Source organism: Heloderma suspectum, chromosome 2 (assembly GCF_057233095.1).
Source record: "Heloderma suspectum isolate Gila_16-S chromosome 2, 16-S_ref, whole genome shotgun sequence".
NCBI classification, from domain to species: Eukaryota; Metazoa; Chordata; class Lepidosauria; order Squamata; family Helodermatidae; genus Heloderma; species Heloderma suspectum.
Genome location: NC_139459.1, coordinates 308,653,323 through 308,677,905, shown reverse-complemented (window position 1 = coordinate 308,677,905; position 24,583 = coordinate 308,653,323). Strand labels below are relative to the sequence as shown.

Sequence of the window (24,583 nt, the reverse complement as noted above, 5' to 3'; positions counted from 1 at the left end):
TCCTCTAACAATTTATTCCCATTAACAGACCTTTCCCCACCTGATGAGCTCCCGTTGAGAATGCATCAGCCATCCATCCCGAGCCATTAACTCTCCTTTCTCCAATCCCAAACTGTGATCCAGCATTGTTTCAAAGCAGACCCACAGTGATAATCTCACCCATAGCAATCTCAGAGCAATTCTATGCTGGAAGGGAGACCCCATGCCATCCCGATGACTGCAATAGAAGAGTTCTACATATATGGCCACTAGAATTGATTTTCAGCCTGAAGAGATTCTTTTTTAAAAGCAGGCTGACTGTTCCTTTTTACCACCAAACCCCACTTGGATCCAGCTGTGCAGCGATTGCAAAAGGTCACTGCAGAGTGAGAAAATTAGTTTTCTGAATCCACCCATTGGAAACCCCACTGTGCGTCAACCTGTGATGAATAGGTCACTCTCTTTCTTCTTCTTTTTTAAAACCCACCTTGAATATTGAATGAAGAACTTTATCCTCCCTCATTGGCAGCTGAGGACAGTTACTATGATCTAGTAGGCTTTTTGGATTTCTGATGTTTCTTATCCGGTCATTTTCCTAGGTGGGAAGGTTGGGTAGCCATTAAATGCTGCCTGTGAGGCCAGCAATAAGCAGGAGTTTATTCATGAGCAAAAAATATCACAAGACCAAGGAAAAGCAATAGATGTGACTTTGAATTATGCCAAATGATGCTCTGCATATAAGCATCAGGTCAAAACAAGCGGCAGTAATTGAATTCACCTTGAATCACAGGGCAGTTTTCATCACAAACATTCTAAACGTATCATCAAGACAGTTATATGTTAACCTTTTCTTTTTATGGTGCTGGGTTTCTACACATGGTCTGAGGGCATATGATGCAGCCACTTCGCTGAAGCTAAGCAGGTTTGGGACTGGTCAGTACCTGGATGTGAGTCTAGTCTACCTGGGAACTTTGTCTGCACTACCCTGGAGTTCCGTGATGGAAGAAAGGCAGGATACAAATGTACTTAAGAAAATAAAACATTAAATAAACTTTGGAAATGTTTATTCAGGGGAACACTCAAAAGTGCAATTCCCTTACATGCAGTCTGAAATATTAGTCCATTTTTACCACTCTAGTTACTCAACAACACTCAATATTTGCGACTGAATATGTGATCAGCCTCCATTGAAAAGCATTGTTTGAGATGTTCCGTGAGATGGTCATATTAGGAACCTCTGCCTGTGGCATTATGCAGCTGGTTCACACATGCACACCATCCCTTAATGCTGCAAGCTCTGCATGACGATCATGTTTGAGAATTCAGCTTGAGATTCTCTGTCAACGAAGTCCTGCCACAGACACCAGATTCTTTGTTAATCTGCATTAAAGTCTGCATGGACAGAACTGCAGAAAATGAGGAGCCTTTCTTAGAAAGCATTTCACTGACCTCAAACAGAAGCGAGGTCATAACTAAGGTAATTTTTCACCATCATCTTACAAGCCATTTCCTCCCATATAAATTAGGCAGCTTGTTGGCAGTCTGACTTCTGGCTATTGTCCAACACATCAAATTAGAATGCAGTGATTTGTAAAACAGATCCCTTTCTAGTCATACAAATGGAGAGCCATTCTAGCCTGTGGTGCTCACTCTGTGTGGGCCGAATGCAGTACTTATTGATAGGACAGAGGGTGAGCAAATAAATATGTTTTATTGCTCTGGATGGATGCAACATGCAACATTAACTCGGAACCTGCCAACTTAATTAGCAAGCAGTAATGACCGCACAAGGACGGATATCTGCCATGTCCACAAGGAATGCCTTTCATATTTCCTTGAAGAAAGCTTGACTCCTGAAGGAAGTATCCTAGGTTAGGGATGGGGGAGAAATGCATTCAGATGACATTTTAATGCAAACTTACCTAGTTTTGCACTTTTGAACCACTACACAAACCAAAACGAAGAGTGCAGTCCTATGCATGTTTAGACTGGCTGGCTGGGGAACGCTGGGGGTTGGTGGCTGGGGAATGCTGGGCATTGTAGGAATTTTATTTTCTGTCTAAGCATGCGTAGGATTGTGCCCTTAGTTGTTCTTTGAAATTTACACTGTTCTGAATTTTGCAGTGGCTTTCTCCAGTCAAAAACTGCACACACAGATGCAGATAGTAGTGAAACAACATTCAAAAACACATTATATTAGGAAGATGGCTTGCAAAAAAACAAAATAACCCTCAAAGTTTGGGGTTACCAAATTTAAGAAATGAGAAACTGGCAGAAACTGAAATTGACAGATTCATCCATCCCTATCCAAGATCTCAAACACAGAAATACTTACAGCTACTTTTTATAATATGTACACCAAACAGATGCAATTTTTAACCTCAGGTTGCATATTACTGTGTCGTTCAGCATTACTGCTTTATTGCAGAATGTCTCATATCAGATGATGATGATGATGAATATATTTTTAAAGTTTATAAACCATATTCTCTTCCCATATCATCCTGCCTGTGCATTAAGCTCTTCAGAGGAGGCCTTTCAGTGAGCATCACCAGTGGGTGAAATACATTATGCATTTACAAAAAAGGGGACCTTCACCCTGGTGGTACCCCAACTTTGGAATGGTCTCCAGAGGGAGATATGATCGGTGCCAACCTTGCTTTCTTTTATTTTGTATTATTATTAGTAGTAGTATATTTGTCATTTTATAACATTATCTACACTCCCCTGGGATCCCTTGTGGATGAAAGGCAGTTTATCAAGATTAATAATAATTAATAAAAATAATTTCAGTTACAAGAATTTACAAAAAATTACCATAGTGTTTGCAGGAGTCAGTTGCTGCATAGCCTTCTCATTGATATCAGAGCCTGAGCTTGGCCTAAGATTCAAGGAACAGCAGAGAAAAGAGGGAGACAAAGATAAACTATGTGTTTATGACAGAAGAACAAGATTTTCCAGGTTCCTTCCAGGGAGTTTTTGTCACTAGATAGACTATTCATGATTAAGCAAAGGAATGTCTAAAATGTTCTGCTTTCTCACAACACAATAATTTATTCCGATTCCTTTCAGCTAGCCAGACACATTTCCTTCAGCGAGTTTTTATATATTCAAGATACAGTTGTTTTAGCATTCCCAAAGGACTTGAAGGGTGCAGTCTTATGCATGTTTCGATAGAAAAAGGTCCTACAGCACCCAGCATTCCCCAGCCAGCATGGCTGGCTGGGACATGTTGGAACTTGTAGGATTTTTTTCTGTCTAAAAATGCATAGGATTGTGCCCTAAGTGAATCTTTCATAAATATTGCACGAAGATGAATGCAGATTAACCTAAAACACATAAAAGCTTCAATTCTGCCACTTTGAATTGACTACCTGGATCTTTAGCACCTGTTGGTGAATCTCTAAACATTACAGCAGTGGCATAGGAGTCCACAGGTTCATCCCACAATGTTCCTGTAAAGCAGGAGTGGGCGGAAGGTAGATCTTCAGATGTTCTGGACTTCAACCCTCAGAAGCCCCTGCCAGCATGGCCAATGGTCAGGAATGCTGGAAGGTGACGTCCCAAACCTCTGGAGATAATTTTAGATGGCGAAATTACTATGTAACGAAAGATTGGGTAGCTTTACCTAGTAGCTGGAGGGGATGAACCTTCAGAGATTAAAGTCCCAGCTCCAGGTGGTATAAAATCCTCTTGATCCAGTGTAGGATCCCCCCACTGAATGGCTAAATTCAGTATTCTCACAGAAAGAATGCTAAAGGTTATGACACAGGTCAGGAATTTGTCACCAACAACACATAACAGGCAAGATACTTTCTGACTCTTCCCTTAGGTTGCCCTCTGAGTGAAGGCAGCCAGCTGAATCTGAAATACAGCGCTGCGACAGGGCCATGATCAAAACTGTGCCATGTCTGGATGGTCAAGTGGGAACTGGATCAAGAGGGCTGGAGATGAGCTGAATAGCACAGGACAGGGATAAATTGATGGCCGCCAATAGAAGGACAAGAACATATCTTGCAGAAGCATTAAGTGGGAGAATATCGGGAGACAACTGGCTAATGGTCTACTTTGCAATGGAGAGCAAGAATAACGGATGCCAGGAAGTATTTACAGAAATGGTGGGAGGTGGAGAAGCGGGGGGGGGGGGGGGGGGGCTGGTGGCTCCAATTTTGGTGGTGCTGGGAATCCATTTTGGGTTTCAGTCGGAACCAGCCAGAACTCTGAAGGAGCTATACAAGGTGCTGAACCCTATCCCCAAAGTAGGATCAGCACCTTGCATAGCTCCTTTACAATTCTGGCTGGTTCTGACTGAAACCCGGGGTGGATTCATTGACCCACCAAAATCAGAGCCACCAGCCTCCACTGCAAAAATTAGAATGAAGACCAAAAGATCTGCCCCTTGAGGGAGGGGCGGCAAGGGGAAATGGCTTCCTGTATGATGTTCTGATGGCACCAACATTTTGAGGAGTGGTAAAATAAAGACTCCATTCTGCTCATTTGCGCTAAACCCAGGGCCTGCCGAATGTGCTAGACTACAACTCCCATCACCCCCAGCCAACATGGCCCATACTGCTTAGGAATGATGGGGTTGTAGTCCGGCACATCTGAAGGACCCAGGGTTGAGGGAAAATATCATTTTGAAATGGGTTCCTTCTTTAAAGGAACCTGGCCGGACAGATTCCATTTCTCCTCTCTACATGACAGCATCCTCAGAGTAACCTATTCCGCCTCAGAGAACAGAGGAAGGGCGGGCTGGAGCAAGCGATGATATCAGCATTTATTCTCTCTTATGAGGATGAGTGGCAGGCATCATCTTCAGAAAGGCATCATCTAAACATTTGCTGGGGAGGGGGCAGGAGTAGAGAAAGTTGCTCCAATGGCAGATCAAAAGATTTAAGCGAGGAAATTATTTCCTGCACAGCAATCAGATATCACGCCTTTTGCCCAGATGGTTATGAATATTAACCGTTGCTTTTGTCAGTGTTGAGGTATGCCATGGTGGCTTCGTATTCCCTGTACAACCCAAGCAACTGCAGCGAATCATAAACCAGTGACACACCACTGATTAATTTCCCTCCCTACAATTCAGACTGCCTGAATTTTTGACATTTGCTATAAGTTGTCACTAAGAATAAAATATGCCTGACGCTCAGGAAGATCCCCTGTCCATCATGATGGCACCTGTGAACAAGCTCTGATGTGATCATCATTACAGAGGCAGAACGATTAATTGTTTCATCTGTCAGTGCAGCCTCAAAATTAAATAACCTGACCATCTTTGTGGCAGTTTTCCATATAGATTTTGGTGTGCTGCTTAGACTGATGCAATCACAGCAAATAATTTATAATTGTATTAATTAGGTCAGCACTGATTTACACAAGAAGATTTTCATTACTGCAGCCAGTGCTCAAATTACATTAGAGAAATAACACCTCTTTATTTTCTAGTCTTTCTTGCTCGTAAAAAACAAGCAAAGTTTTGCATCTAATTTACATCTTGCATCTGGAAAAGAAAAATCAGTCAGAACTAATTTCGTCATGGTAAAATGTCAGTGTGATGGGCCTGTCACTATGATTTTTTTTAAAAATAGACTGCCTCCTGATAGTAGACAAAAGGCTCAGTAGTCCTTTATGGCTGGAAGTGGGACAGGGATAAATGCCAAGTTCTGCACCTAGGAAAAAGAAACCAAATGCACAGTTACAAGATGGGGGATACGTGACTCAACAACACTACAAGTGAGAAGGATCTTAGAATTGCTGAAGATCACAAGCTGAATATGAGCCAACAATGTGATGTGGCTGCAAAAAAGGCCAATGCTCTTTTGGGCTGCATTAATAGAAGTATAGCTTCCCAATCGCAGGAAATGCTAGCTCCCCTCTACTCAGCACTGGTTAGGCCTCATCTGGAGTACTGTGTCCAGTTCTGGGCGCCACACTTTAAGAAGGATGCAGACAAAGTGGAGACGGTTCAGAGAAGGGCAACAAAGATGATCAAGGGACTGGAAACAAAGCCCTATGAGGGGAGACTGAAAGAACTGGGCATGTTTAGCTTTGAGAAGAGAAGACTGAGGGGAGATAGGATAGCGCTCTTCAAGTACTTGAAAGGTTGTCCCAGAGAGGAAGGCCAGGATCTCTTCTCGATCATCCCAGAGTGCAGGACACAGAATAATCTCAAGTTACAGGAAGCCAGATTCAGGCTGAACATCAGGAAAAACCTCCTGACTGTTAGAACAATACGACAATGGAACCAACTATCCAGGGAGGTGGTGGGCTCTACCACACTGGAGGCATTCAAGATGAAGCTGGACAGCCATCTGCCAGGGATGCTTTGACTTAGATTCCTGCATTGAGCAGGGGGTTGGACTCAACGGTCTTATAGGCCCCTTCCAACACTACTATTCTATGATTCTAAGTCTCTCTCCAGCCTTGGAAGTGCCACAAACTTTAGCAAGTGAGAGGAGTGGAAAAATAATTTGTGGCAGCTTTAATTTTGCTGGAGAAAGATTCAGACAGAGAACTTGAAGTTTAGTTGGAGTTAGCTAAACTGAAAACAGCCATATAGGGGTTCACGCTTAGGCTGTTTGAATACATGATTAGCAGTTGTGCTCTCTGCTTTAAGAGTCTGCTAGCTTCCAGTATGCTCTGCTTGTTTCTTGGTAAATAAAAATAGGTATTCTTAACATACTGTAGGTTTTTAGTGTGCTCTCTCATTACAAGAAAACAGACCCTGTATAGAGGCAATTCTGGAACTTCCTTCTGCTTGAAGGAGTGGAGTGAGTCACCCCCTTTTCCTTAACAATATAACATGAAAACAGTACATTTCACGCATTTGATGAGGTAGGCTAGTGTCTATTGAGGTTCATGGTTCAGTTAATCAGTTTAGTCTCTAAGGTGCTACATCACTTTTTGTCTCATTTATTTTATTACACAGCTTATTGCCATTGCAGGCAACATATAATGCAATTTGAATGTATGATGTTGGTTTTGCCACTTTCTCCCAAAATATAGACTATATATATATATATATATATATATATATATATATATATAATTTTCCTTGCAGGATTTGCCCCGCTATCCACTGACCCTTTAAGTGAATGCCCAATGTCCTTTGCTGGAAGATGCACCAATGCCTGGTAGGTACATGGTGTTGTAAAATTCTCTATAAATTACACAGCTGTTGTTGATCTAAAATTGGATATGGGGGACTAAAGGGGACTTATAGTCCTAGTGTTTAGATCAAGGGTAGGCAACCTTTTGGGCCCATGGGAATTCTGGAAATTTGAGAAACTGTCCTGGGCAAAACCATAAAATGGCCACCATGGGTGGGCCTGGCTAATCACAAAGGCCAAGAAACCTGTACAGAGGCATTTATGGGAAATTAAGATGGCAGCAGCTTGAGGCTCCCACTTGGCTTTGAAGCAATCCCAGCTGCCAGAAATAAAGTATAAACACCTTTTTAAATAAACATTGGGAAGAGTAGGGTGTCTCAGTGGGCATGAAGGAAGGTGTCTGGGGGCACATCGGTGCCTCAGGGCACTACAGTACCTATCATTCTGTTTAGATATATAAACAATAGAGGTATATAGCCTTCCCCAACCTGACACCCTCTGGACATGTTAGAGTACAACTCCCACCATCCTCCAGCCAGCATGGCATGTTGTAGTCTAATACTTCTGGAGGGCACTAGGTTGGGGAAGGCTCTGCTGCTTAGACCATGCAGTCCCTTCCACCCAATACACCATTCAATGATGTTTATTTATTTATTATTATTATTGCATTTATATCCCGCCTTTTTTATTTATTTATTAATTAAATTTATTAATCGCCCATCTGACTGGTCACCCAGCCACTCTGGGCGATGTACAACCCACCATAAACAATTTAAAACAATAAAATTTTACCATAATTTTTTTTTAAAAAAATACCCTAACCCACCCCAAATGCCTGCCTGAACAACCACATTTTTAATGCACGACGGAAGCTCATTAAAGAGGGGGCATGACAGAGTTCCCTAGGGAGGGAGTTCCACAGAGTGGGGGCCACCACAGAGAAAGCCCTCTCCCTCGTCCCCACCAGTCTAGCTGTCCTGGCTGATGGGACAGAGAGAAGGCCATCCGAGGCTGATCTTGTTAAGCGGCCTGTCTGGTGTTGCTGGAGGCGCTCCTTAAGATAGGCTGGGCCGGAACCATATAGGGTTTTAAAGGTCAAAACCAACACCTTGAATTTGGCCCGGAAAACAACTGGTAACCAGTGCAACTCCTTCAGCACTGGAGTGATGTGATCACACCAGCAGCTGCCTTTAATCAGGCAAGCCGCCGCATTCTGTACCAGCTGCAGCTTCCGAACCGTCTTCAAGGGTAACCCCACGTAGAGCGCATTACAGTAGTCTAAACGAGAGGAGACCAGGGCATGTACTACCGATGGGAGCAGATGGTCGGGAAGGAAGGGGCGCAGCCGTCGTATCAGATGGAGTTGATACAGCGCTGTCCGGCTCACAGCTGACACCTGAGCCTCCATGGACAGCTGGGAGTCCAAAATGACCCCCAGGCTGCGGACCTGGTCTTTCAAGGGTAGCTGTACCCCATTCAACACCAGGTCAACATCTCCCAGCCTCCTCTTGTCTCCCACCAAAAGTACCTCGGTCTTGTCAGGGTTGAGCTTCAGCTTATTCCTCCCCATCCAGCCACTCACCGTCTCCAGACATTTGGACAGGGATTCTACGGCCAACCTTGGTGAAGATTTGAATGAGAGGTAGAGCTGCGTGTCATCCGCATATTGATGACACTGCACCCCAAACCTCCTGATGATAGCCCCCAGTGGCTTCACATAGATGTTAAATAGCATCGGGGAGAGGATGGAACCCTGTGGCACCCCACAAGTAAGTGGCCACGGGTCCGAAACCTCCTCTCCCAGTGCTACCCTCTGGTACCTGCCGGAGAGGAAGGACCGGAACCACCGCAATACAGTGTTTCCAATGCCCAACCCCTCCAGGCGGTCCAGGAGGATACCATGGTCAACGGTATCAAAAGCCGCTGAGAGGTCGAGGAGAACAAGGAAGGAGCATTCACCCCTATCCAGAGCCCTCCTCATATCATCCACCAAGGCGACCAAGGCCGTTTCTGTCCCATGCCCAGGCCTGAAGCCCGACTGAAATGGGTCTAGATAATCAGTTTCTTCCAAGTGTGCCTTCAACTGCACCGCCACCACCCGCTCAATCACCTTGCCCAAAAATGGCAGATTTGAGACTGGGCGAAAGTTGTTCAGAACTTGAGGATCCAAGGAGGGCTTCTTTAAGAGCGGTCTTATCACTGCCTCCTTGAGGGCTGATGGCATCACTCCCTCCTCAAGGGAGGCGTTCACCACCACCTTGATCCCCTCACCCAGTCTCTCTCTGCAGCTCATAATGAGCCAAGATGGGCAAGGATCAAGTAAGCAGGTGGTCGGCCTTACAGATGAAAGCACCTTGTCCACTTCATCAGGAGGAAGAAGCTGGAACCGATCCCACAAAACCGGTTTGCCACAGGCCGCCTCTTGCTCACTAACTGTATCCACAGTGTGCAGAGTAACACACCTAATCTGATCAATTTTATCTGCAAAGTGCCTTGCCAAAGCCTCACAGGAGGCCTTAGAATGCTCCAGTGGTTCCGGAGCCACAGGACCGACCAGGCTCCGGACCACTTGGAACAGCCTCCTGGGGCAGCACTCTGCAGATGCGATGGAGGCAGCATAATATTCCTTTTTTGCTGCCTTCACCGCCACGTGATAGGCTGAAGATATAGCTCTAGCCCGTGTCTGATCGTCTTTGGAGCGAGACTTCCGCCACCGGCGCTCTAGCCGTCTCACCTCCTGTTTCAGAGCTCGTAACCGCGCATTGAACCATGGTGCAGTCCGAGCCCTGTTCAGGGGGAGAGGGCGTTTCGGAGCCACCCGAACTAATGCCCCAGTGATTGCGGCATTCCAGCCACCCACCAGGGTCTCGACCGAGTGGCCGTTGGCATGCCCCAGAGAATCCCCAAGCGCGTTCAGGAATCCATTTGGATCCATAAGACGCCTGGGGCGGACCATTTTAATGGGTCCTCCACCCCTGCGGAGGGGTTGTGGAACCGAGAAGTCCAACGTCACCAGATAGAGATCTGACCATGACAAGGGGGTGGTGGATATACCCCCGACTTCCAGATCACTCCCCGCTTCTCCAGAAACAAACACAAGGTCTAGTGCATGACCGGCTACATGGGTGGGCCCAGTTAGAATATGGTGCAGCTCCCAGGAGGCCATGGTCTCCATGAAGTTCCGAGGTGCTCCTGTGAGGATGGCCTCCGAATGTACGTTGAAGTCCCCCAACACCAGTAAGTTAGGGGACTGTACACGCACATCAGAGACCACCTCCAGCACCTCGGCCAGGGAGTCAGTCGTGCAGCGGGGTGGACGGTACACGAGCAGAATCCCCAGACTGCCCTTCGGGCCCAACCTCCAGTACATGCACTCAGCAACCTTGGTCTCCCGGAGAGGGGGCCTGGTGAAGACCAAGGACTCTCGGTAGATAACAGCCACTCCCCCTTCCCGATCCCCAGCCCTCGGCTGCTGTGCATACGAAAATCCAGCTGGACACATGGCTGCAAGGGTTGGAGCAGCAGCCTCAGCCAGCCAGGTCTCCGTAATACATGCCAGGTCTGCACCCTCATCCAGGATCATGTCATGGATGAGGGAGGTTTTCTGGGTAACAGACCTGGCATTGCAGAGCAGCAAACAAAGGCCAGAAGATGGGGTCACGCCTCCCCCAGCCATCCTTTGGCTCTGGACAGGCCCGGAGCAGGGGACAGATACTACACATCTCTCCCTTGTTCCCCTTACCTGGCATGGCCTGCCCCTAGCGTTCCGCCAGCGCCTGCCACCCAGCCTCGGTATGTTCTGGCCCCCAACACTCCCCCCACTGCCTCCATCAGGTGGACACATGCCCCCTCGCTCCCGCCTATCAGGCAGGCTACCCACCCCTAAAAACGCAACAAAATCCCACCCAACAAAATAAAACAAACAAACAAAACAATTAAAATCCCCTTAAAAATGCCAGGCAGGAGTCCACAGGGAAGGCCTGGTGGCGGTGGTAGCGGCGGCAGCAGGCCCAGCGGCGGCAAGCACGCCTCTTCCCCGGTGGTGGTGGTGGTGGTGGCTTCTCCTGCAGGCCCTGGCTCTCCCAGGCCACCTCAGCCAGCCAGCTTATGTAGCCCCTCCAGGGAGGGGCAGGTGGAGCAGCACAGCTGGCTCGGTACCTGGGGGCCTGGTCCTGCAGGGACTGGCGGTCTGCCAGGCAGAAGTCCACAAGGAAGGCCTGGTGGTGGTGGCAGCGGCGGCAGCAGCAGCAGGCCCGGCGGCGGCAGCAGGCCCGGCGGCGGCAGCAGGCCCGGCGGCGGCAAGCACGCCTCTTCCCCGGTGGTGGTGGCTTCTCCTGCAGGCCCTGGCTCTCCCAGGCCACCTCAGCCAGCCAGCTTATGTAGCTCCTCCAGGGAGGGGCAGGTGGAGCAGCACAGCTGGCTCGGTACCTGGGGGCCTGGTCCTGCAGGGACTGGTGGTCTGCCAGGCAGAAGTCCACAAGGAAGGCCTGGTGGTGGTGGCAGCGGCGGCAGCAGCAGGCCCAGCGGCGGCAGCAGCAGGCCCAGCGGAGGCAAGCATGCCTCTTCCCCGGTGGTGGTGGTGGTGGTGGCTTCTCCTGCAGGCCCTGGCTCCTGGCAGGCTTTTCCTCTTGCAAGGAACCCAAGACGGCTTACATTATCCTCCTCCTCTCCATTTTATCCTCACAACAACAACCCTGTGAGGTAGGTTGGGCTGAGAATGTGTGACTGGCCCAAAGTCACCCAGTGAGCTTCCATGGCCGAGTGGGGACTAGAACCCGGATCTCCCAGCTCCCAGTCCAACACTCTTGCCACTACACCACACTGGCTCTCACTACACCACACTGGCTCTCTTAGAAATGTTTAGAAATATAACCCATTGCATGAAAAGGAAGTACTTCTTCACACAGTGCATGGGTAAACTATGGAATTGACTTCCACAGGATGTGGTGATGGCCACCAATTTGGATGGCTTTAAAAGGGGATTGGACAAATTCCTGGAGGAGAAGGCTATCAATGGCTACTACTCCTGATGGCTATGTGCTACCTCCAGTACCAGAGGCAGTGAGCCTATGTACACCAGTTGCTGGGGAACATGTACGGGAGGGTGCTATTGCACTCATGTTCTGCTTGTGAGTTTCCCATGGGCAACTGGTTGGCCACTGTGTGAACAGAATGCTGGACTAGATGGACCCTTTGTCTGATCCAGCATGGCTCTTCTTATGCTCTTAACCAATATATACTCCATCTCATTCCCGCACCCCACATACACATATGTTGTTGAATACACAAAGAGCCATGACCAATGACCAAATTACTCCAGAGTTGGGTGTCTCATCCTAGGGTGGCTTGGTCATCTGGGTGGATGCAGATGACAACTTTATCTGATCTTCTACCAGTCATCTGCATCTGATGTGTGGTAAAATTCTCCTTACCATCTGTATGCAGTATCATACAGATGATCAAGTACCCTAGGGTGAAGGTGGCCACCCTAGGGTCATTGGGACATCTGGGTGGATGCTGAACTACCATACCAAGTGGTAAGGAGCATTTTATCACAGATCAGGTGCAGATATGTGTGGTCCGATGCATAGTTAAAAAAAAAAAAAAAGCCATCTGCATGGGATCATAGCTAATTTGATTTCTGCAGGCACTACTAATTAGCACTGAATCACACATACAAAGCTCAACTGGGTTATAAAAATAAAATACAATGGAATGTGTTTAAAGATTCCTTACTCTTTGTTTATAGAGAATGCAGCAAGACAGCGCATTGTAATGTGGATTCCATTGATTTACTGCTATGCAGACTTAAAGGTAACTTTTGAATGAAGTATAAGCTTAATGAACTGAAGGTGGTGTTCTGCTGGACATGGAACCATGAGCAGACTGTGTTCAAAAAACAGTTGTACAGTATTCCTACTCACAAGATCAATAGAGTAGCTTGGAGAACTAGCTAATGGGGGGAAGGGGAATCCCTCAAAGCATTAATATATTTAATTTAAGAGTGGTGTGATTTGAAACGTCGAATCTAAACATTCCTATAAGGCAGAAACATCCCCAGAACAAATACTAGATGTCTGTATTTTGTGATTTTAATTGTTATGAACCGCCCAGAGCGCTTTGGCTATTGGGCGGTATCGAAATGTAATAAACAAACAAACACTGAGAATAGGCATCTGCAGGCTTCTGTTCTATGAATTATTCATGTTCTAAGTCAGCCTTCCCCAACCTGCTTCCCTCCAGATGTGTTGGACTACAGCTCCCATCACCCCCAGCATGTCCTTGTCCGGGAGTTGTAACTCAACACAACTGGAGGAAAGCAGGTTGGGGAAGTCTGTTCGTGGACATAGGGGTGATGTTCAATTATGGTGATGAGCCATTTTTCTTTCCCCACCCCATCCGAATTTGAGACTATTTGTAATTAGGGCAGGCACAAACCTGGCTCAGCCTGGGAGAGCTTTGAATCCCTGAGTCTTCCAATCCCTGAACTTCCTTTTCTGAGCTCTCATAATCTGAGCGCTTGGTAAAGAAAGTCCCGCAGTGGCTTCCCCCGACCCAAAGCCACCTGATGGAATGAAGCCGCTCCATTAGTTTGTGCTGAGGGGGTAAGAAACTCCCCATTGCAGGGGCAAAATCATAGATGGGGGAGAAAGGCCCAACCCCTGCTGAGGATAAATGGGGGACAGCCCCCCCCCTTGCCCTATCTCCTGATTCTGTCCCCTTGGTAGTTTTTCACCCCCACCATACCAATGACTCCTCCTCCTCCTCCTGTCACCAGTATTTTGCTGATGGGAGCACAATTGTGACTGGGGACCACAAGGCATTTCCCACCGGTCAGCCCCAGCCCCTGATTTTGTCCCCATGGTGTTGTCATTGTTTTCCTGTTCTGCATCCATTTTCTGCTGCTGACCGTCTTGAGCTGCACTCCTTTATTCAGGGGTGCAGAAGCTCTGGCCCAGGGTCAAATCCAGCCCTCCTGGGGCTCACAGATAGCCACGCCCCCTTTCCCTTTCCCCCAACCACTGACTGTTTGGTGGCTTCCTGGCTTTTGTGCACTTTCTCTCCCCCCTCTTCTAAAAGGTTGAAGTGCCTCTCCTGAGGCTCGGTTACTGGCAGCCAGAGCTTAAAGCTAAAATATGCAGGTGCAGGCGTTTGGGGGCATTTTGGACCCTGCCCATTTTGCCCTCCGCCCTGCCCACCACTGGAATGGCCCTGAAGGCTTCTCTGAAATGGAATTCAGCCCTGGATCTGAAAGGAGTTCTGCACCCCTGTCTTAATTCCTTCCTTGCTTCCAGGCTTCCAGCACCCGGACCTACAAGCGCTGCCACCATCACCAACCAGCACCCAGATGCCCACGGAAAGCCCACAAGCAGGACATGAATGCAGTGGCACCCTCCTGCTCATGTTCCCTACCGACTGGCATTCAGAGGCCTGCTGGAGGTAATATAATAATTCCCAGGCTTAAGAGCTATTGCTTTGCTGTGAATCATTGTGAAATACTGAAAGCACGCTGGACAGTACAACTTTACCCACATATGTTGTATTCCTACCCAGAATCACAAAGACCTCTGCCTGGCCACCATCAGGGAGCTTTTTTTGTGTGTGAAGTAGGCAGAGATTGTATCTAGATGCAGCCCTTCCTGCTCTTCGTTGTTGTTGTTGTTGTTGTTGAGATATGCCTATGTACACTAATTGCTGGGGAACATGAGGGTGCTGTTGCGCTCATGCCCTGCTTGAGCATTCCTGGCCGATGCCTGGTTGACCAGTGTGTGAACATAATGCTGGACTAGATGGACCCTTGGTCTGATGCAGCAGGGCTCTTCTTATGTTCTTAAGTGAGTTCAATGGGACTTCTTTTGAAGCCTAGGATTGCAGGCTTCAGAGCTTAGCTTCCCATTTTGGACATCTATAGCTGCACATGTTCTCAGCAGTGGCTGTGTTCAGGCATACCTGATCATTTGCTTTCATAGTATTGGACAGTATTGGTGAAAAGTGTTTTCAAAGCAGGTAGCAAGTAGGATAAAGGGAAGCACTTCTTCACACAGCACATAGTTAAATTATGGAATTCACTACCACAAGATGTAGTGATGGCCATCAATTTGGATGGCTTTCAAAGGTTAGATACATTCATGGAGGAGAAGGCTATCAATGGCTACTAGTCCTGATGGCTCTGTGCTACCCCCAGGACCAGAGGCAGTATGCCTGTGTGCACCAGTTGCTGGGGAACATGGGCAGGAGGGTGCTGTTGCACTCATGTCCTGCTTGTGGGTTTCTCGTGAGCAGCTGGTTGGCCACTATGTGAACAGATGCTGGACGAGATGGATTCTTGGTCTGATCCAGCATGGCTCTTATCATCATCATCATCGAAAAACAACCTTCAGCATCAGGTTCATTGCTGCGATTTCCCATGGACTTAGAATGAAGGAAGCTGGCTTTCTTATCAAGGAGATGGAAAGATGACATGCACCAACCCCAGTGGAGTGGTTAGATATGCTCCCTGGCCATCATGCCTTTATCATGCATCTTGCACATCAGCTGCCATCTGCCAAGTTGAGGCGGGAGGTGCATATTACACAGTACAATGTGCTCACATCTCCCTGTTTGATTTTTTTCCCCTTCCCTTTGCCCACCTCCCAGCCGCTCTACTCTGTGTGTGGGAAAAGGGACAGTTAAAGAAGCACACAATAGGTGCAGGAGTAGGGAAAATAGGCTCACTTGGCCCAGAAAAATCCTAGCAACCTGCTTAGCATCACTATCAAACTCTTTTGGGGGGGCAGGTAGGCTAGAATCATTATTGAACACATTACCAGCCTGGCTTTGTATATTTCTAAATAGAATTCTGTTTGTTTGTTTGTTTGTTTGACCTTGTCTGGTCTATAATCTCCTTCTTACATGGTACGATCTAGCATTCTCAATCCTGCTTTCTAATTCACCTTCAAAGGCACAGATGTTGAGAGAACGGTTCGCTCTCAGCTGCTCAGCTATTGGTCACAACCCACAGCACTGCACCAGCAGCACCACACAGGAAGCTGCCAGGGCCGGCGCCAACGGTAGGCATTGTCGGACACCAGCCAAAGCCCAACCCCTACAGCACCCTGTCCCTGTTGTCCCCCCTTCCTGCTGTCACTGCTGTTTATCTGTTCCCTCTAAACAAGCGAGCAGTGGCAAGAGTGAGGAGATGGAGCAGCATCCTCCGCTTGCCTTTCCCTTCCTCTCTGGGCAGCTGTGTGGATTATGACCCCAAAGAGAAGGCAAGCAAACGGGCAGCAGTGACAGCAGTATAGGGGAGGGGAGCCCCCCCACTAAGGGCATCTTGCCCAAAGGCCCCCAAAACTTCGGTCCGGCACTGAAACCTGCCTAATATTGTACCAGACCATTGGCCCATCTAGCTCAGTATGGTCTACACTAGGCTTCCCCATCCTGGTGTCCTCCAGATGTTGTGGACTTCATCTTCCACCAGCCCCAGTCAATGTGGTCATAGAATCATAGAATAGTAGGGTTGGAAGGGGACTACTATAAGACCATCGAGACCAACCCCTGGGCGATGGTCAGTTGCATCCTGGGAGTTGCAGTCCAAAACAAGGCATCCCTGACTTGCAGCAGCTCTCCAGGGCTTCAGGTTTCAGACCAGGGTCTTTCACAGTCCCACCTGCAGATGTCAGGCATTGAACCTAGGATGTTTTGCATGCAATGCGTGGTCTACCACTGAGGTATAGCCTCCCTTTTGGGGGTATGAGGGTGATAAACAGTTCAAATAAAAGGTAAATTTAAGGTTGGGATTAAAAAGGTGGATGTGGAAAAGTTGAAGACCACTTTGCTAAATCAACATACCTTAAAGCTGTATGTGGGAATTTAAAGAACGTCTCCTTCTTTGATAGGTGTGATCCCTTTCCCCAAAACATCACAGGCTTGTGGGACTTAGCATGGGCCCATTAGTTCAACACCAACACCAACACCACACAGTTATCTAGTACTCTGTAAAAGACACACTACAACTCCTCAGTAACCACATGCGCATGTGCACTTTTGAATTTTTTTGATTTGGCAATGCTGGCTGGGACTGTTAAGTTTGGTGGCTATTAGTAATAGCAGAATATATAACCTCTTACTCCACCTTTGTGTTTGCCAGCCATGCTAATACCGTGCTCCTCCCCGTAGGTGCACAATGTTTGCTTTAAACGTTGCTTTCCCCCACCTCATCTATGTGTGGATGAAATGAGGCCTATAATAAAAATCAAGATTTATTCGCCTTTCTCTGGTGTCCCCAAGGCTCAAGAGAGAGAAGATTATTGGAGTTACCACATCAGACAGTCAATGTTCTTGCCACAGTCATAAAACTTCCATTAGACGCTGCTGAGTGGGGGAGGGAGCGGAGAGATATTTACTCCTGTAACCGCTGCAAAGGCCCCAAGTCAAAAGCAGAGATATTGGCTCACTTCACACTGCTTTGATTCGGCTGTGTATGAAATAAATAATGTAGAATTAAAGTGAATCCCAATAAAAAAAAAAATGCCCAGGATATTGACGATCCTATTTCTCAAATGGCAGGTTATTGAACGTGCAGGGTCTACTGCACACACAAAGAAGAAAAGGCTGCAGACTTTTTTTGGTCTTTTTTCTTTTTAATTTGGTCTATTTTCACAGAGCGGATGTTTTCAGGTGGAGATGAATTTAATATGTTATTTATATGGTTTATTATCCAAACAGCTGGGTTGTTGCAACAAGACACTCATATTTGTAATCATTCCGTGCACTTTACAAAGCACCTGATCTGACTTCCCACCCGGCAAAAGCTACGTTGCTGATTTAAAGGATGCAGGATTGGTATCTTGATTCTGCCACAATTAGGGTTCACTTTTAGAGCTGTTGTCAAGGAAGGTTTTACAATGTAAAATTAAGTCAAGCGTTTGGTGTGACTGTATGTAAATCTACCTGTTATGCCCAGTAAAGGGAGATCAGAAAACAGCAAAACTGTTTCGAAGAGTTATTTTTCTTTTAAAGAAAGAATGTTCTGCCATCGTGTTTATATTTTGTGAAAGCATATATTACAGCCTGTATAATTTTCATTTAAAATATACATTAAGTGAGATTTGGGAGAGTGAGGGGCTCAATGATGGAGCACATGCTTCACATACAGAAGGTTCCAGGATCGATCCCCAGCATCTCCAGGTAGGGCTGGAAAGAATACTGACTGAACCCCTGGAGAGCTGCTGCCAATCAGTGTTGGCAATACTGGGCTAGATGGACGAAGGGTCTGAATCGGTAAAAGGCAGCTTCCTATGTTCACATGAAATACGCTGTCACTGACACCTGAGGACACCAGCCTGTTTTTGCTAAGCACCCAGGATTTAAGAATTATGCAACCTCCCTCGCCTCCGACACCCACTCTGACATGCTGTATCACCCAGCAAGGATGTCTTCTCACATCCTCTGTCTTCTAGTTTTGGATGACTTAGGTTACAGTCTTATGCACACTTACCTGAGAGTGAGCCTCCATTGAACATAGTAGGACTTACCTTTGAGTAAACAGACATAGGACTTGGCCGTATTCTTGAGTCTGAATCTGCCCTCAGCCGTTCAACAGGAGCAGAAGGTGCCAGACAGTACACTTGTGGGAGATACGAAGGAACACAGGAAGCTGCTTTATACTGAGTCAGACCATGGGTCCCTCCAGCCCAGTATTGTCAACGTTGACTGGCAGTGACTCTCCAGGGGTTCAGGCAGGAATTTTTCCATCCCTATATGGAGACGCTGGGAATCAAAAGTGGAACCTTCTGCATGCCAAGCAGGTGCTCTACCCACTGAGCTACAGCCTGGGGGTTCATTCATCCTATGCCTGGGGGTTCATTGCCCAGAGAGAACTTAACATTTCAGCCTGTAGGCTGGTCAGCAGCAGTTCAAGGGAGGAAGTCTGGAAGAGTGCTGCAAGGAGTACGCTCTGGGGTCAGTGATTTTCCCTGACGATGAGATGAGCCTGGGCTTCCAGCTAGGAATGTATGGGGAGAGATGCTTGGCAAATGAGGCCCATGCCAATAAATTGGCTCCTTATCTGATGGAAAGGTGTAACTAGAAGTAGGGATGCCAGAGAAATCCGCAGTGGAATCAAATGAGTTCAGATTTCTATGACCTGCAGATTCTGAAGAGGAGCAGCTTTTCCAGAGTTGCACAGATGCCACAGACTTGTGGACCAATTTGTTTGTTTTTACTTTCTGGAACTTAACATGAATTTAGGGCACAATCCTATGCATGTTTAGAAAGAAAAAAGTCCAAATGACATGTTACATGCAGTTGTATGTTGCTTCCACCAATCTTAAAAAAATAATAATATCAAAAGCAAATGTGGGAGGCTGCAGTCTTGGGTGTAGCACTGGAGGGAAGTTTTCCCATTCAAACACACACACACATCAGGGAGAAATTACACATAATTGCATGTAACCTGTAGTTTGGCCCTAAGGCTGCAGTCCAATGCATATTTGGGGAATAACTCCCGTTGATGTTAGTGGGACTATTTCTGCACATTGGGATGGACCACATTGGTGTGTTCCATTCCAATTCCAGTCAATCAACTCCCTGCTCGGTGACTGGGGCAGGGCCAGGCCAGGCTGACCAGAAGGGGGACTTCCTCCTCCTGGTCTGCAGCTGGCCTAGTTAAGCACAGGCCCAACTAAGAGCTCACCAGTTGCCTTTCTGAAAAACCTCTTCAAATGAACTTTCAACATTCAATGGATGCAGGGTCACTTGAACCATTAGTGCTCACATTAAACTGTTCAGTGACTTCTTGGGGATAACTGATATGGTGGAAATACACCAAACCAAGAAAACTTCTGGCCAAGTTGTATAAAATAGATGAACAGAGGCCTTAAAATGGCGATACGGAAAGATTCAGGGCCCGGTTCATTATAGGTCGATGGCTGTTTTGTGCTCTTACTGTGATGCAGCACAGCCATAAACCAGGGTTAACATGCCAATTAAACTGGGACTTCTGATGCTTTACTTTGTCAGCAGCATCAGCAGAGTGATGTGATAGGGCTCTAGAGTAGAATATGACAGGTACTGCATATCCTTAATACCAGCTCAAAATGCATTCCATTTCCTTAATTAAAGTTGTTGACACTCCGATGAGATCTATGGGAGTTTTGTTTCTGTTGGACTAGGAGTCAATTCCTGCTGTTCATTGATAGGGAGGTGGAATAGACTTCTGGTGGCATTAGCGTGTAGAAACCTAAATCCCAATGGATGTTTCACTGAAAATTGTGCACATTAAAGCCCACCTTTTTTCGCCTTTGACATATTTCTCTCCTAGGGCAATCATGACAAGTCATTTTTCACCTGTGAAAGAAAGCCTGTAGATGATGCACATTTTTAAAAAATTGTATTAGAATCAGATCCATGGGGTTAGCCCCTGGGTAGAGTATAATCCAGCCTCCCCCAACCTGCCTGGTGACCTCCAGATGTGCTGGACTACAACGACCACCACCTCCAACAAGCAGCTATGCTGGCTGGGGATTAGGGGAGTTATAGTCCAACATATCTGGAGGGTGCCAGGTTGGGGGAGGCGTCAGTAATCCATTGTAGGATTTGGCTAAGTCTGCACTGGAAGACAAATTCACCTTCTTGAATTTGGTGGTAGTTTGAAAACCGCACAGACTTGCACCCTAAAGAGGGCTACTGCAACAGGTTTTTCTGTAAGCTGCCTGCAGAACTTTTTTTGAATGTGTGGTTTGAAAATACATAAATGGACAAGCGAACTAATACATACAATGAGGCAGCAGCCTTATGAGGGATGTGAGGAACATGTAGAGTTTAATTCCATCAATGAGCTTTCGGGAAACAGGCTCCTCTTTGCTACAAGCCTCTGACAACTCTACATGCATGGACTGCTGAGATGTACCGGTGGATAGTGAATATGGAATGATGCCAATCCTGAATTTGAAGAGCCATTTTTACGCATCTGTAGCTAGCTACATTTGCAACAACTTCAAAAAGAATCCAGAAACTTCAAGCAGTTCGGAATATGGCGGCCAGACCGCCGACTGAATGCTGTGCTGACTGCATATTGCTAGAGATTCCCACTGGGTTCCAGTTTATTTCCAGGTGCAATTCAAAGAGCTGATTTTGACCCATAACTCCATAAAGCCCTAAATGGCCTGGGCTCAGAGTATGTGAAGGACTGTCCTTCTCCCATATGAATCTGCCTGCTGATGGAGTTCTTCATCTGAGGCTCTGCTTCAGGCAGCCCCTACCCCACCCCTTCTGAGGTGAGAGGATGGCTACCAGGGACAGGGTCTTTTTTGTGGTGGTGCCCTGCTTCTAGAATACCCCTGCTCCCCCAGAGACATTGGTTTGGCACCTGCTCCATTATCCTTTAAATGTCAAAGTTGAAACAGTGCTATGGGCATGTGCTTTGGGACATGACATCACCCCCCTGATTGATCTGTTTGTGATTCCCTTGCCCTTGCCTTTTTGTTCCAGCAGGCCTTTGGGGATAGATAGTCTGGACCAGTGAGAATATGATGGATGGATACTATTGTCTATATTGTTGTTGTCTTTTAAAATTCTGATATTTTATACAACTTGACTATTATTGATTTAATTATATTTTTAACTTTTGTATATTTCTATTTATATGTTTTAACTGTACAAGTTGTTAATGTTGTAAAGCCATCTTGAGTCCCAGTAGTGGGGAAAAGGCGGGATGATGATAATGATAATAATCACTTTTGCTTTATTTCTCTGTGTTTTCTATGTTGTTTTAATGTGTGGAAATTTTGTCTTACATTGTTTTAACTCAGAATTGTAGTCCCATTTGGAGACAACTGGGGGGAAAGGTGGAAAAATATATAAATTGGAAGTGTATGTTTGAGGTTTCCTGTGGATCCAGATCCTTAAAAACTACAGCTTAGGATGGAGAAGTGAACAAACAACAGAGTGGTGGGCAAACTCATAACAAGAAAAGCCATGCTGGATCAGACCAAAGTCCATCTAGTCCAGCATTCTCTTCACACAGTGGCCAACCAGCTGCCTGCAGGAAACCCACAAGCAGGACATAAGTGTAACAGCACCTTCCCACCCATGTTCCCCAGCAAGTGGTATATATATGTATACTGCCTCTGGTATTAGGGGTAGTGCATAGCCATCAGGACTAATTGTCATTGATAGCCTTCTCCTCCATGAATTTGTCCAATCTCCTTTTAATGCCATCCAAATTGGGGGCCATAACTATGGATGGATGGACTCACCTCCTCCCAGTTTCATCGGGTGCTCGGTGAGCTTCCACCTGCCCCTGCTCGCCGTGCGAGCTGCTGGAGTGGCCGACGGGCGCCCAGCAAGCACTGCAGGGGCCGCCCATCGTTTCAGTGAGCCACCATTTTGCGTAAAAATGGCAGCTTGGAGTTTCTGGATATGTAATGTTGTGTAAATAGCGGCCGTAAAAAGGCCATTTACACAACATTAAAGGAGTAAATGGACCATTCACGCCTGTAATGTTGCATGAATGGCCCTTTTACGGCTGCCATTTACATAGCATTATGTATCCAGAAAACCTCGAGCCGCTATTTTAATGCAAAATGGCAGCTCGCTAAGGGGATGGGAGGCCGCTGGGCACTGCAGACCATGCAGGTGCTCAGTGAGCAGGTCAGGTAAGTGGTGGTGGCTCAGCGAATGGGGTCCAGGAGGCTGAGTGGGGGGGACTCCATCAGACTTCACCCCCTTCTCAGACTCCTGCAATATCCCTAGCCATCATGACATCTTGCAGTAATGAATTCTGTAGTTTAACTATGTGCTGTGTGAAGAAGATCTTCCTTTTATCTGTCCTGAATCTCCCTCCAATCAGCTTCATGGGATGACCCTGGGTTCTAGAATTATGAGAGAGGGAGAAAAATGTCTCCCTATCCACTTTCTCCACACCATGCATAATTTTGTAGACCTCTATCATGTCTCCCCTTACTCACCTCTTTTCTAAGCTAAACACTCCCAGTTGTTGTAACCTTTCTTCATAGGGGAGTTGCTCCAGCCCCTTGATCATTGTTGTTGCCCTTTTCTGCACTTCTTACAACTCTACAATATTCCAACTCTCCTCAAGATTTGATGTAGCTCAGACTGCTAATATGAATTATGCGTCCTTTATTAATTTGATTACCACTGAGTAGGAGCTTCCCATTATTTACCATGTTGGAAGAACAAATTGAAAAGATCTTTTTACTTAATAAAGAAAAATTACATTATTTTAAATAATTATTCTCACAATCGTTTACTTGAGCAATATATATGGTGGTTCATTACTGCTGATGAACATCTTTCACAATTATTGAACAGATCCAAAGAGACTTATTGGACTTCTATCATAGATCTGTATTTATTATGGGTACCATCATTATTGTAAACATTGAAAGCCAGTGTAGTGACTACGAGACCCTCAAATACAACACATTTGTGAGTAATCCGTAGAGATGTGAGAACTTTGTTCCTGTTCACAAATCATGCAAACATGGCCCATTTGCAACCCTGAACACGAACATGAGCAGGAACACAATTCTTAGGAAAGTTTCACAATTTCCCAAACTTGTGTTTGCATTCAAAAGTGTGCACTTGTGCAAATGTGTACTTCCAAAAATGCACATTTTCACAAATGCACATTTGTGCAAGTGTGCACTTGTGCAAATCCCCCCCCCAATTCACATTTCCACACTTTAGCCTATGGGGTGAAATGCGAATTTTTGGTGGAGGGAAATGAAGATTTTTTAAAATGTGCATTTTTCAATTAGGAAAAATGCACATTTTTAGAAAATTAACACTTTTCCCAATTGGGAAAAAAAAGATACTTGCATTCAGGAACGCAAATGGGGTGAAAAAAGCTTTCAGGCAGAGAACCTCAAGAAACTCGAACATTGCTTGTTCTCCCATCCCTACTAATGCGCCGCACAAACTGGTACCCACAACCTTTATGTATCTGTTATTAAGGTGTCTCTGTATTTCTCATTCAGAGTACATAGCATGCTTGGCCCTGCATGTGTGTGCTAAACTACAAATACAGCCACTGTCTCCACAGGAAACCTTAAGAAAGTAATCTCAACCCCCCTTGTATTGCCTGCTAGAGGGGGTTAGGATTTGGCAGAGGTGCCCCTCTACTGACCTCTGCTGTTGAAGAGGAGATCTGCCAGTAATGGGGGAGGCTCCACCATAATGGAGGCCCCAGCAATGCCACGGGGAGTTCCATGGGCAGAAAGCTACTGCCAGCTAAGGATGTTAGAGAAGTCTGCCATGGACTCCAATGAGGCCGGATTCTTTAGAATCCAGCCCCCTGGAGTCCGTGGCAGAACAGAGCAGTCCCACCCACCACCCCATGGAATTTTCCCGGGACAGACCCTACCTGGCATCGGCCGGTCCAGTCCGTTCGCTGCCCCGGTCTGCGGCCGCGAATGGCTGCCCCAGTCTGCGGCCGCCATTTGCCTCCCTGCATTAGCCGTGATAGGCTACATAAGTATTTACATAGC

General features: G+C 46.5%; 1 protein-coding gene across 1 annotated transcript in view; it reads right to left on the bottom strand.

Moving 5' to 3' along the window:
• Nucleotides 1–1,027: 1,027 nt before the first annotated feature.
• FAM194C (family with sequence similarity 149 member C) overlaps nucleotides 1,028–24,583 on the bottom strand; it is a 107,868-nt gene continuing 84,312 nt past the window's right edge. The window contains exons 17-18 of the mRNA XM_084829831.1: nucleotides 2,797–2,860; nucleotides 1,028–1,846 (exon numbers count right to left, since the gene is read on the bottom strand). Coding sequence (XP_084685957.1) covers nucleotides 1,805–1,846; nucleotides 2,797–2,860 — 106 coding nt within the window. The 3' untranslated portion in view covers nucleotides 1,028–1,804. The remainder of the gene's footprint in view (nucleotides 1,847–2,796; nucleotides 2,861–24,583) is intronic.